The following is a 13,159-nucleotide window of genomic DNA, read 5'->3' as shown; positions in this document are numbered from 1 at the left end:
GTATTTTCATCCTGTCGAAACGGAGGTGACTGAGACCACATAGCCACAGTGAGCATTTTTTTGAGGAAGCAGTAATCTAGAGAGCATGTGTCAAATTACAGTTCCAAGTCTTCATTTTGCATGACCTTCATGGTAAAGGGGATACGAAACTGCTGCATATAGCTTAGAAAATGATGCTATTTCTGGAGCTATTGTTAGTGAAACTGCTATATTCTTTCTAACGAAAATTCATCATATATTATTTGATTATTTCCTCTTTCCTGTTCTAAATGCACTCCACCCTTCCTACTCTATTACCTTCCCCTTTGAATGTGATTTAAGAATGTTGGCACAACTAGCTTTTTCATTCAAAGTAACTGATTACTGAAATCACACTGTCCTTGTGCATTATTAAAAACAACAACAGTAACCAGTTACATCCAAAGGCTATACAATATTCAAAGTCCTCTTTAATATTCTAGTTCATAACCTTAATAGACATTCAGTCATGATTAATGGGGCTTTTAGTAGCTGTTACTGTCACAGCTTGGGTAATGTCACCTCCAATGAATATTCCAAGAAAAGAGTTTTACTGGTAGTGTCTAAGTGACAACCATCCAGTAGTAGGCTGCAATGTACATTCTGACCAGAGAAACAAAACCCAGAACGAAACAAAATTCTTCTTAAAGACTTGCAAACTATTTAAAAAGCAGAATGTGGGATCTGACTACATTAGTCCATATTTTGTATTACAGGTTGACTAACAAAGAGCTTATAGAAGCTTTCTAAATGTGATCCCACTGCCAGACTATGGCAAATGAGTAACTTCTTAGATATAAACACATAGACAAGTAATGTAATCCCTAATTACATCAAGAACACAGCACTGCAGATATCAGTACCAAAGAGAGATAGTTGATTCTAGAAGCCTGAAACATACAAATGAACAAAAGCCTGCAAAATAATACAAAAAAAAAAAAAAAAAAAGTGCAACATTCTTTGCCATTACATGTCAGTGAGCTCAACCTTTTTAGCTTAGTGAAAAAAAGACTGAGAGGTGGTTTGACTACATGTAAGTACCTTCAAATGGAAATACATCTACAAGCAAGTGGCAAGACGATGGAACCAGGCTCTTCACAGTCATACATGGTGACGGGATGAGTGACATCAGACATAAATTGAAACAAGGGAGGTTCAAACTAGGTATAAGGAGAAACTCTTCCACCTGAAGACAGTCAAGCAGCGGCACAAGTTGCCCAGGGAACCCATGTAGTCTCTATCCTTGGAGGTTTTCAAGATATGACTGGATAAAGGCCTAAGAAATCTTGCCTGACCGCAAAGCCCACCCTGCCTTGAGCAGGAGTTTAATCAGAGAACTCCTGAGGCGCCTTCCACCCTGAATAATTGAGTCTATGAAGAAACTAGGCACTGACAATTTCTTTAACTTAGTGGATAGAAGTATAACAAGAACCATTTACTTAAATCTAAAACCAGACGAACTGAAAAGAAAGCTTCTGGCTCTGCCTGTGATTAACCAAAGAAGCTAATGCCAGAAGACAGAGAGGACTTTCCATTCCAGCTGGTTTCAAATCAAGGCACGATGCTGCTGTGGGACATTTTTACTCAACTATACACAGACAGCTTAAAACATAAGTAAATTGTGTGAACCACAGTGGAGTACAGAACAAAAAGCCAATAAAATGACAAAATGGCTTTAACTTTCTGTCTATAACACCTACAAGTTAAGGAAAATGCTAGCTATTACTTGGTTAAATAAATATTTTAACTGATCTTAGTTTTTAACCAACAAAGATTAAATTGTGCCCCATCCAAAAATTAAAAAAAAAAGAAAAAAAAAAAAAGAGAGAGAGAGGAGATACAGAAAAATAACAGAAAGAATTACTAATTTTATGTAATTTCCAGTCCTTTTCCAATACAAGGCTTCTTAATAGGCAATGGGCTTTGCTCCCTGGTTTGCATTTAAGATTAATTCACACTGAGAGCTTTAAGTCACTTCAAATAATATTTAGCAGCAAATTTCAAGATCTGTATTGAGCACTCTGTAAAAACAAAGGATTCTACACACAGAGGAATTTAAAGCAGCATGCCATTATCAATTGTGGACCCAATTAAAATAGTCATTATGACAAGACAGTATAATATTCTTCTAAAAGCAAAAAGGTGAGGCCTGCATTTGCTCAGCTTTTAAAATCAAACAAAATCAGTACTGTTCTGCCTGCCAGATCATTAGTTTTCAAGTATGCAGCCAGCACCCTTTATATTTCCAATTTAACGTGAATCCCATAAGTGTTTCATCCTAGAATGAGCTCATAGAGTTACTGCCCATTAAGGCAGAATTTTAAGTAACCAAATAAATTTGCATAAGCAAATATTTGTACCTGGCATGTAACTAATATAGAAATTTATGTAATACACACTAAAAATATTCACATGTTCTTCCTTGTAGTTTAACTTGGAATTCAATTTTGTTTTGAAACAAAGCACAGATTCATCAGCTAAGCTTGATGAAAGAAGCTTGACATTTTAAACAATGCCTTTTTAAAATTATCAGCCTGTAAACTAGTATTTGAACAGTTTATAAACAGCTGAAACACCTTTCCTTGTGCTAAGAGAACTACAAAGCCTGAACAGCTTTCTTCAGTCTTGCCAAAACAACACACCTATTGCCAAACATAAAATGCTCCATCTCATTTAAAATAAAAAAAAAAAGAAAAAATAAAAACACCCAAAAGCTACAAAGTAATAAGAAAGAGGAGATCCAGCATCTTCTAACCTCACCTAAGTATTACTACTGAACTCCAGAAAAAAAAGTTCATCAGACAGACAATTTAAAAGGCAAAGTAGTGGCAATTCCAAATCTGATTATAAAAAGTGCTAGTTACGTAGCTGCAAGTCAATATACCTAGAAGCCTGAGGATCTCCACCTGAAAAAAGAAGAGGACAGAAAGATACTCAACTATAGCAGCCCACCGCTACCCAGAGATACATGGATTTGAAATGATTTTATATAAAGAGATTTTATACAGGTATTTGCTGATTTTCTGTGTTCAGCCTCCTAGCACAATAAGCATTGAGGCAGTGGCCAGAACTAACAATCTTCACTCAAAGGCAAGAAAAGATCCTCATGTGTTTGCAGGTTTTGGCCGCATAGGCATTTATGTAACTAAATCAGGAGCCTAGAGAACATTTCATAGAATTCTTTGCTCATGCATTTACACCTCATAGAGCAGTGTCCCACCACTGTCTGACATTCCACAAACTAGGAACCACCGTGTGTTCCATGGTCCAGTGAGCAGCAGCACAATGGACCACATGACAAGAGAAAGCCTGCAGCTGAGTGACCATGACCTAGCAGAGCCCACTATGCCAAGAACCATGCCAAACACGTTTCCCTGACTTGTCCTGTAGGCCCTTCAGCTAAATACACTTCCTGCTTTGTGTCCCAGAGCTAGACTCAGTCTCATCTATACATATAAGGTCTAATACACAGGTCCATAAAAACAGAGTTGTGTAAAGAGTGCCCAGAATAAATACTTTTAAACATTTTTAAATAATATTAAGGGCAGATCTGAAATGAGATGTTAATTTCAATTAAAAGTAAAATCTTATACGGCATAGGATAGTTCAACTTTTAAGAATTAGAAAACTCTGAAAAGAAATGAGTGGATTGTTTCATTTGGGTTTTTTTCACTTTTTAAAAGTTAAAAAATGAGAAGAAAATCAAATAACCAGGGCCAGCAATTACATCCTCCTCAGCAGTGAGAGCAAGCATGGTAAGGAAGGCCCTTCATTGAAATCTGCACCTTGGGAACTACTTCCTCTACAAGTCAAACCAGATTTATTTAAATAAAATCAATGAATGATCTGCATTTGTCTGCCCTGATACATTCAACACTCCAGCCCTCCACCTCCAGCCCTTATTCCCCTCCTACCTTCAAAACTCCCAGCAAACAGGTAAATCCACGTAATGGCAGGGACAAAAAGGACGGTCAGAGAGGCAGCCAGGAATTTCCGTCGCCCTCTGCAGATTCCCAGCATTCTCTCAGGAGTGCAGATTCCCAACCCAGTGCTGTTCCTATGTTGGAAGCAAATAGTCCACAGCCTCCCACATATTACTCCCTGAGAAGGAAAAGAAAAATATTTTAACAGCTTATCTCTACGCAGAAATTTAGATTACACCAGTGTTCCTCAAGAGTTAAAAGGACAAGGCTAAAAATAGAGTGACTTCAATGGCAAAGCAGTACCCATTTCAAAATTATCCATGACCACGAATAATAAAGCAAGTTTTAGAAGTCAGACTAAGACAGTAAGTCAATAAATCACGTTGTATCCCCTAAACACACACTAAGCTCATCTTACAAAGAGACATCACCTTTATTTGTTTCTTTTCCAGCATTTTACTCTACAGAAACTCTGGATTCTTTGATGCTTATGTGTGCTGGTGCACCTAGGCAGATAAGAGAAAGCCACCCCTACTTCTTCACCTGCTCCCAAAGAGCAAAAGTCACACCAGTGAATCAATGAGCTGGCTGCAGGTGGTCATGAACTCAAAAGAGTGAACTGAAAACTTAAAGGTACACCTTGGGTGCAGATGGATGTTATTAAAATGACCCACTTTGCTAATCAAAAAGCAATGCTGATGAACTGCTTTATAAAAGGGGAGAAGAGCGAAATGGGCAAGAAAGATTCATTAGTCACCAAAGGGGTATCAAGAACTTTAGATTGTATGCTATAAGGAAAGAAGGGGATTCTGGAGAGTACCACTGTTTTTATGGGGGGGGGGGGGGGGGAGTCATTCTGACCTTAATTTGTTTAAAACAATCACACTGCATTTCAGAGAGGCCAAGATGGCAACATAATCTGATGATTCTTATTCACAGAACAACCAGTGCAGGCTTGCAAGGCATAAAAATAATGTTTCACATCATTTGAAGGAGGAAAGGCTAGTGTTAGATTAGAGAGGATAGGGAAAGAAAGGGATGTATTAAGTCCATGCAAATCTAGTTCAAGTTTTGTGTGAAAGGGCTTATGTTTTCTGATTTTAAAAAAGAATTGGTCTACAAGAATGACAGCAAAAGAAACACAGACTCTTGCAGCACAAGGTGTTTAATAACAATGCCCTTTGGCTTATGCTTAGACTAGCACTAGAGCTGAAATAAGCAATGAAAGCATTTCTACACTGACAATGGCTACTGTGTACCTTGAAAATATGGCTGAGCTCTACAACTCTACGTATATTGCAGTGAAAGTCATTCCGAAATCAAATTACAGCAAAAATGAGAATTGTAGACAAGAGAAATGGGCTCACATGAAGAACGCTGTTATTGGAGATACCTGGCTGCAATAATCAGGCAAACTTACAGCTGTTCCTTGAACATTCAATACAGCCCACTTCACTACACTACATTTTAAGAGCCATGATAGTACTCTGACCTTGGGACTGATAAAATGGACTGCAATTTGCCCAGAGCCAGCACAAAAAGCATTCCATTGTGTCAGCTTTTCAACACAATGAATGCCTCACCACAGAGATTTTGCACAAAATATGTGGGCAGACTTAATATTAACAACTGTGGTATTAGAGTCACGGTGTCAGACACAAACATTTGGTAGATAAATTGTGGAGAACTTTCATCTTTACTCGCTGTATCTGAATAATGATTACATTTAATTTCTTCTTCTTACATCACATAGCTTGTACAACTACTCTGAAGAAAGTCCTTTACATGACTACTTGAAAAACACAGATAACTTTCCTGGCTTCTGTGTTTTATACTTGCTCTATGCATGTATATTGTAAAATGCATAGAATCACTTCTTTAAGTAGGAAATTATTTTTTTCCCTTAAGATCGTCACATGTACCACTGACATCAGTCTGTGCATGGACAAATAAATCTTTGAAAATACAAACTCACAAGCAGGGTCATTTTCAAACAGTCACATCTTGTAATGCAACATGCATTGGATACATACTGCTCCTATTAATGATACCTGTAAAACCCACAGGTATCAAAGCAAGAGTCAACGCTAGATGTTTCTGAAATCATGCTGTTACAAGTATCCTGATAGAAGTTTTGGGGATAATGATAATCAGCCTCTGAAGCTTGGGGTTATACTGCTGAAGGTGCATTAATTCATCCTGGGGCTGCATATGTAAGAAATAATTCTATTTTTCCTATATATTCTTTTAAATATCCATGCAAGTTTCTGAACAGTCAACATGGAGGATGAAAATCTAGCTTTTCCACCCCATAAATGTGAAGTATCCCAACAAGTTATGAAAGTATAAGAAGCAACATCGAACTCCCAATTCAGCTACAAAGGAAAGCTAGGAAATTCAGTTTTCTAGAAATTGTCATCACTGAGGCAAAACAGACAAATCACTCTGCACATTCATGCACATCTTTTATCTAACTAGGAAGATATTTGGGAAAATCCTAGACAAGTCAGCTTGTGATGGATCACTCTAGGAAATGTGGATATATCTTTTTTAATGGTGCTTTAAAAGAGAAAAGAGACATAAACTATTTCAGAGGAAGTTTCTACTGTCTTCCCACCTCCCCTAAATTGTAAATAGTTTCCCTTGAGTCTTAAATATTCACTTTCAGTTTATAAAATCACCACACCTGCTGAGTAGTTTTTTTTCCAAACTAGACAATGCATCATGTGAATCATCTGCAAACCCTACACAAATAATTGCATAAAATGTCCATGAACGGTAACGAAGATGATTGGCTTAAACGAAAAATTTTGGACTCCATCATGTATTCATTATTGGTTTTCCTTTTAAAGATTTTTACCTAATATACCATCAAAGAAAATGAAAGAAGATACTGCAGTTCTTTGACTTGGTTTTCCTTTCAGTTCAACAGGTGTTGGATTGATATCCATCATGGAAGTGACTGATAACACTGCCTGGAGCAAGGGCTGAGCACAGAACAGGGTAGCACTGCACACATTTCTGTCATATGAACTTGCCTTTTAGACTTCTACACACCCACTGATCCTCAAGCCACAGTCCACAAAAGCAGCTGTATATACATCATGCATGTATGTCTTGTTCTCAGTAAGTCAAATATTCTGCACTTCTACAATAAACCCAGTTCAAGATTTATAAAACCTATTGCACATGCACAGATCACCAGACATGAATACAGTAACCTCAGGCCAGCTCATCCTTGACTACTGCTAACTGTGCTATAAAATACTACTAATTTGGACAATGCCTGTGTGCAGGCTCACAGTGGGAATTAACATAAATTGGGTTTCTCATTACAAAGACTTACTCATGACCTTCTTACCACATGGCAACAGTAAACAGAATTACTTTTGTTACCTTCACATATGGTCAAATGCTTCCATTAACCACACTACCTTATCATAGTGGCTTTTTTTGTTTTAAATCAAAGATTATCTCCTCAGCTAAGTATGAAGTAGCTCTCAACCAGTAGGAGCAGGACATATATTAAAACATGTAACACAACACTAATCACATTGGTATGCAGTTTCTATTCATTTATTTTTTTAATTACGGCATGACAGCTCGACTATGTCAGACATTCAGCAAGAGTTCAGTGGAACAATGGAAGTAATTATAAAAACAAAAATCAAACACAATTAACTAGATTTAACTGCTCTACTATAAAAAGCTTTTCCAACTGCTTCATACATTTCCTTGCATTTGCTACAGATAATCTTATCCCAGTAATCTTCCATTTGTTTTCAGAGCCACTGAGATGAATATATACAGTTAAAGCTGTTTATACACCAATCCCATGCCTTGGCTTTGCTGTGTTTCTTGAATTAATGTTATCTAATTCTCTCTGCTTTTCCACACTTGTAGTCACAGAGTCAATGAACAATTTCTACTGTAAAGCTTTTCCCTTGGCTCTGTGTCAATGTAGCATCCGTCCCTTACAAGAGATTTTTCACAGGTTTTTTGCCAGACTCAAAATATAAATAACCTAAAGAAAAAAAGAGTATCATCATATCCAGTATTTTTCTGTTTTTCTTTAAAACGTTGATAATGTGGGGTTATAATGAGTTTACTGCTTGATAGTCAGCTTTTTATCTTGCAGCTTTGCAGTCTTCCAATTATGAAAGTTGGTTGTCATGTGACAGATTTTTTTGTCATATTAGAGAAAAGTTTGGTACCATAAAGACAGGATGTGGAATAAACACATTATGAAATAAAAGATGAAAGAAGTAAATGGTAAATCTTTATTTAAATAACATACCTTTGTTAATATACTCCACTTCTCAAGTTCTTAGAACAGAAATAGCATTTTGAAGGAAAATGCCATCTCCTCTCTCATCAACCTCTTCTTCTCCCACATGGCAGAATGCGCTACAGAAACAAACCTAAGGCTCACTTTGCTCCCAAATTCTGAATTTTCTTGGCATTGGAGATCTTCCCCCCAAATCAGACTTCTTAATCCCATTGTATCATGACTTTAAAGAAGGATTCGGAGTAAACTCAGACTCAGCACCCACCTCAGAAGTTTTGTGAATCCACTTTAAAGGAACAGATTACAGCCGTTTCCAAATGCTAACAAATTTACTCTTTCTCAACTAGTTACAAGAAAACAGTCCTATCTGTAAGAGAGAAAATAGCCAGTAACTTGACAGCCCAAATGAGTTCTGCCTTGGAACTCGGCTAGCTGCTCTGAGGGCACACAGGATTGACACTTTCTTTCATATTTTCCCTCCGTATGTGCTGTGGTTCACAGAAAAGTCTGGTAATCAAAGTTTTCTAGAAGGTTCCAGGTGTAAGCAACATCAGCACAGGAATGGGGGATGTGGTTTAGTGGTGGACTTGGCAGTGCTAGGTTAATGGTTGGACTCAATGATCTTAAAGCTCTTTTCCAACCTAAATGATTCTATGATTCTACCAATGGGGATCTAACCTGTAGTAGCACAGTCACAGACAGAAGTAAATAAATAATTTGCTTTCACATTTTTCCTTTTTCATTCTATTCCTCTATATGTATGTACAGATATATATTTATAGATGCCTTTTTAATGACATTCCTTTTTACTTTCAAGCCTAGACTGCTCAAAACATGGAAAGCCTGCAACTTTAAAAATTATTTTCAAAGAGTAACACAATTTAAGATGAACAGGATAAAAATCTTTTCCTAAGCCTCCTCTAAAATGTCACCATTAATATGAGGGGAAAAAATAAATCTATCGGTTGAGAAGAGATAACAGCAACAAAACACAATCATGACAGAAAGATCAATCTTGTCTGTTACTCATATTCCATTTGCAACCCAAGAATGATACTTATTTTCAAAGCAGCTACTGACCTCATTTTCCAGTGAGTTCTCCAAACTCTGCTTTACTCTACCCCCTCACCTATATGGGTATATAGCATCAGTATTTGCCAACTCCCCAGTTTATCTCAGGACTCAGCTCAGTTCAAAGAAAATGAAACAGAGCCTGACTCAGTTTTTGTACGGCAGGAGTCCAACAAGTCTATAGCAGGGCATCTTTCTCCTTCATAATGAAGTCCTGAAGAGCCATGGGTTTGACATTTATTAAGTCCCTTTCTCAGGTATTGTGTGCATGCAATCACGTAGAAAACAAAATGGTCTTTAAATCTGAAGTAGGGTGCTACTTGCAACATATGTAACACCTCTCAAGAATTTTGATGCTAACATTTTGCTTCTCAGCTAAAGTTCTCAGTTGCTTATTCAAAAGCAATATGTTTACCTTCATTAGAATCCTCTGTGTACAAAGCTGCTTTAACAAGGAAATTTATTAAAGATTCATAAGAAAGTTTTGCCCAGGAGGAAATAATTACTGCTTGAAGTGCTCCTCCTTGACAAAAGATTCTATGAATCTATGTCCTTCTATGAAGCAAAGTCCTATCACATTATAAAAAAAAAAAAAAAAAAAAAAGAAACCCTTTATTTTACTGCCTAAATCTCAAACTACAAGTTAGTTTTACATAGAGATTTGTAACATGCTTACAGCAGCTACTTGTCAGACGGAAATAGAAGTTAGCATCGTACTTGCAAATTGCTCTTTATGAAATACTTGTATTACATTAAAAAATAAAAAGAGACAGAAATGGGCCCAGGTGGCTCTCTCCTCAATCCTGCAGTGAGGAGGAAGGAGCTGAGGATGAGTGGATAGATCCTGTGGGTCAAAAATTGGTTGCTGTTGTGGTTTAAACCCAGACAGTAAGAATTGTGCAGCCACTCGCTCACCCCCCGTGACAACAACAGCTTATTGCTGTTGAGATAAGAACAGTTTAATAACTAAGGTACAATATAATACTAATATTAATGATAAGGGAAATAACAAGGGGAGAGAATATAAAACTAAAAGGGGAAAAGGAAAAGAAAACAATAAACACAGGTGATGCACAGTGCAATTGCTCACCACCTGCCAACTGATACCCAGCCCAAGCAGTGATCGGTCCCTTCCAGGTAACTCCCCCCAGTTTATATACTGGGCATGACATGCTGTGGTATGGAATACCCCTTTGGCTAGTTTGGGTCAGGTGTCCTGTCTCTGCTTCCTCCCGGCTTCCTGTGCCTCTCCTCACTGGCAGAGCATGACACTGAAAAGTCCTTGATCGGGGTAAGCATTACTTAGCAACAACTAAAACATCGGTGTGTTATCAGCATTGTATTCAGACTAAATCCAAAATACAGCACTGCACCAGCTACTGAGAAAAAAATATTAACTCTATCCCAGCCAAAACCAAGACAGTTGCACAGCTGGTATTGCCAAGAAATATTCTGATTTTACAACCATGGGACCCTCTCTGAAAATGAAGGGCTGCTAACAGGAGATAGGATCCACCTGACCACATGGGGCAGAAGTGTCTTTTCCAACAGGATGGGCACCAACTGGTGAGGAATTACATTGTGAGTAACAAGGAGAGAGGTGAAAACGCACCAAAAAAGAAGAAAGCAGTGGACTGGGCTGGCAACCAAAGGATGTTGAATGATGTCGACAAGAAATACTTGTCTGCAGCAATCAAGTAATTGATACGTTCAGGCTTTTTAGGAAGGACTGGCCAAGAAGAGGAGGAGAAGAAATTGCCTTGTATATGAGAGTAGCAGAAATGCATGGAGGTCTCTTTGGGATCCTTCCCCTCTATTCATCACTGGTACGAAACATTTAGAGTGCTGTGTCCAGGTCTGGGCTCACCAGTGCAAGGACACAGCCAAAGAGGCTGCAGAGCCTTCATACTTGGAGACATTCAAAACCCAAATGGACATGGGCCTGAGCAATCTGCTTTAGTTGACCTTGCTTTGAGCAGGGGGTTGAACCAGATGATCTCCAGAAGCCCCTTCCAAACTCAATCCCGTAATTCCATAATTCTACAGTTTTGCACCAGTTATAAAACATATAGAGGCCATTCAATTTCAATCCTCAAAAATTCCAACCAACATCTACTCCACTATGCATGAATAATAATGCACATAAACAATTATACACACAGGGAATCTCAGGTTAAATTTTTAGCTTGTATGAATCAATATAACTTCCCTAAGGTAAATTCAACCTGCATTAATTCACACAAAATATGGACTAAGTCTCTCCTAATTACGGGACAAGAAGTTGAATTTTTTATATAAGCACCAAAGTTCTCACCTCATCACTACATATTGCTTTAAATATTACTAAACCCACAAATATTTCTAGCAAATTTATATAAAAATTAAATAAGCAATGTAATGAAAATACCAAGAATTGCTGTGAATTTAATATTTGAATAATCAAGGAATCAGCAAATAGTAAAACAGCATAATATATATATATGGCCATGATTGAAAGCAGAAGACAAATTCTTCACTACAATGACATGCTACTTTACCAAGCACATTATACATTCTCAATAATTCTTTGCTACTACAGAACATTAAATCGCACCATGAGTTGTGAGCAACTTTTTTAGTAAGTTTCCTGCTGAAATCCTTCTGTGTCAAAGTTGTTCTTAAATATAATGCCATCTAGACAGGCTACAAGGACTATCCATTTCCAGGCTTTCCCTGGGCTGAGTAGGTTCTATACAAGTTGATGGGAAAGGTGCTTCCCCCCATACTCCCTCTCACTTGACAAAGAAGCAAAGCTCTTGCAGAATAATTTGGTGTCATTCACTTTTTAAAGTAGAAAAGGCAGCAGTGGATTTAAGTTATTTCATAGGACTATTCGTGAACATTGGAGCACTGGAAAAGGGCTTGATAAACTGGAATTTATAAACACAGATTTTTCATGGCTTCTTATTTGGTACTACACAGATTAATGTGGGTATTAGACAAGAATGGCATGCAAGTTTAATGCAATTACAAAAGGAGCATGAAAGGTGTTATTAAAGCTGAACAAAGCTGCAGAAACTAGCCTCAAGAGGAGACACTGGCAAAAGCACTTACTAAAGAATTCAAGTTTTCTATGTGCAGAGTTAGCATTTCAATAGAATCACAGAATAGTTTAGGTTGGAAGGGACCTTTGGAGGTCATCTAGTCCAATCCTCTGCACAAAGCAGGTTGAATACTGTTCATTGAAACCAATCTGTAATTTGGATAGCTCTTTACCCTTCATTTTAAAACTATCATCTGAGAGAGAGTGGTCTGCCTATGAAAAAGGGCAGTGGGCTAAGGGTTTCTATGTTCTCTCCATTTCCTCAAATTGTAATGATTTTCACTAAACATTTCATTGTTTCTTTGCATGAGAACTTCAGTCTTTGTAATCTCTTACTGATCTCATTATCATCATTATTGTTCTCTGAAGTTTCTATAATTCTGCAATTAGATGAGGTATAGAAATAATAAATATAAAATATTTAGCAAGTCTCTTGTAAAGAAAATGAATATACTGAAAAGAGTACCTTATTCAAATGCACATAATTAACACTTCCACTTTAAATTTGATTATAACTCATCATTCTCAGGGCGGAGGGGAGGTTTCCAGATCTTTTCTAACAAAGCAAAAGAGGACAATGATGATGAGGAGGATCAAAGGATGTAGAGGACTGTGCAGTCATGGATGCATCATGTAACACGTGCATGCTTTGCACTGGCTGACGTTTGAGAAGAGGGGAGGGGAAGAGTAGAAGAACACCTCTTATTGTCTCTCCTAATTCTGCTTCTATAGCCTAGTATATTTTAAGACAATTTAACTCTGTGTTGTATTAGCAAC

At 37.5% G+C, this 13,159-nt stretch overlaps 1 protein-coding gene across 5 annotated transcripts in view; it reads right to left on the bottom strand.

Moving 5' to 3' along the window:
* LARGE1 (LARGE xylosyl- and glucuronyltransferase 1) overlaps nucleotides 1-13,159 on the bottom strand; it is a 277,729-nt gene that overhangs the window by 193,464 nt on the left and 71,106 nt on the right. For all 5 annotated transcript variants that reach the window (XR_003990374.1, XR_003990375.1, XR_003990373.1 and 2 more), the window contains one exon: nucleotides 3,933-4,119. Coding sequence is in view for 2 of the 5 variants with exons in the window: in XM_030477990.1 (XP_030333850.1) it covers nucleotides 3,933-4,038 (106 nt within the window). In the remaining 3 variants the exon portion in view is untranslated. The remainder of the gene's footprint in view (nucleotides 1-3,932; nucleotides 4,120-13,159) is intronic.

This window comes from Strigops habroptila, chromosome 3 (genome assembly GCF_004027225.2).
Source record: "Strigops habroptila isolate Jane chromosome 3, bStrHab1.2.pri, whole genome shotgun sequence".
Classification (NCBI taxonomy): domain Eukaryota; kingdom Metazoa; phylum Chordata; class Aves; order Psittaciformes; family Psittacidae; genus Strigops; species Strigops habroptila.
The sequence above is the reverse complement of the archived record's forward strand: the minus strand, read 5'-3'. Positions and strand labels throughout refer to the sequence as shown.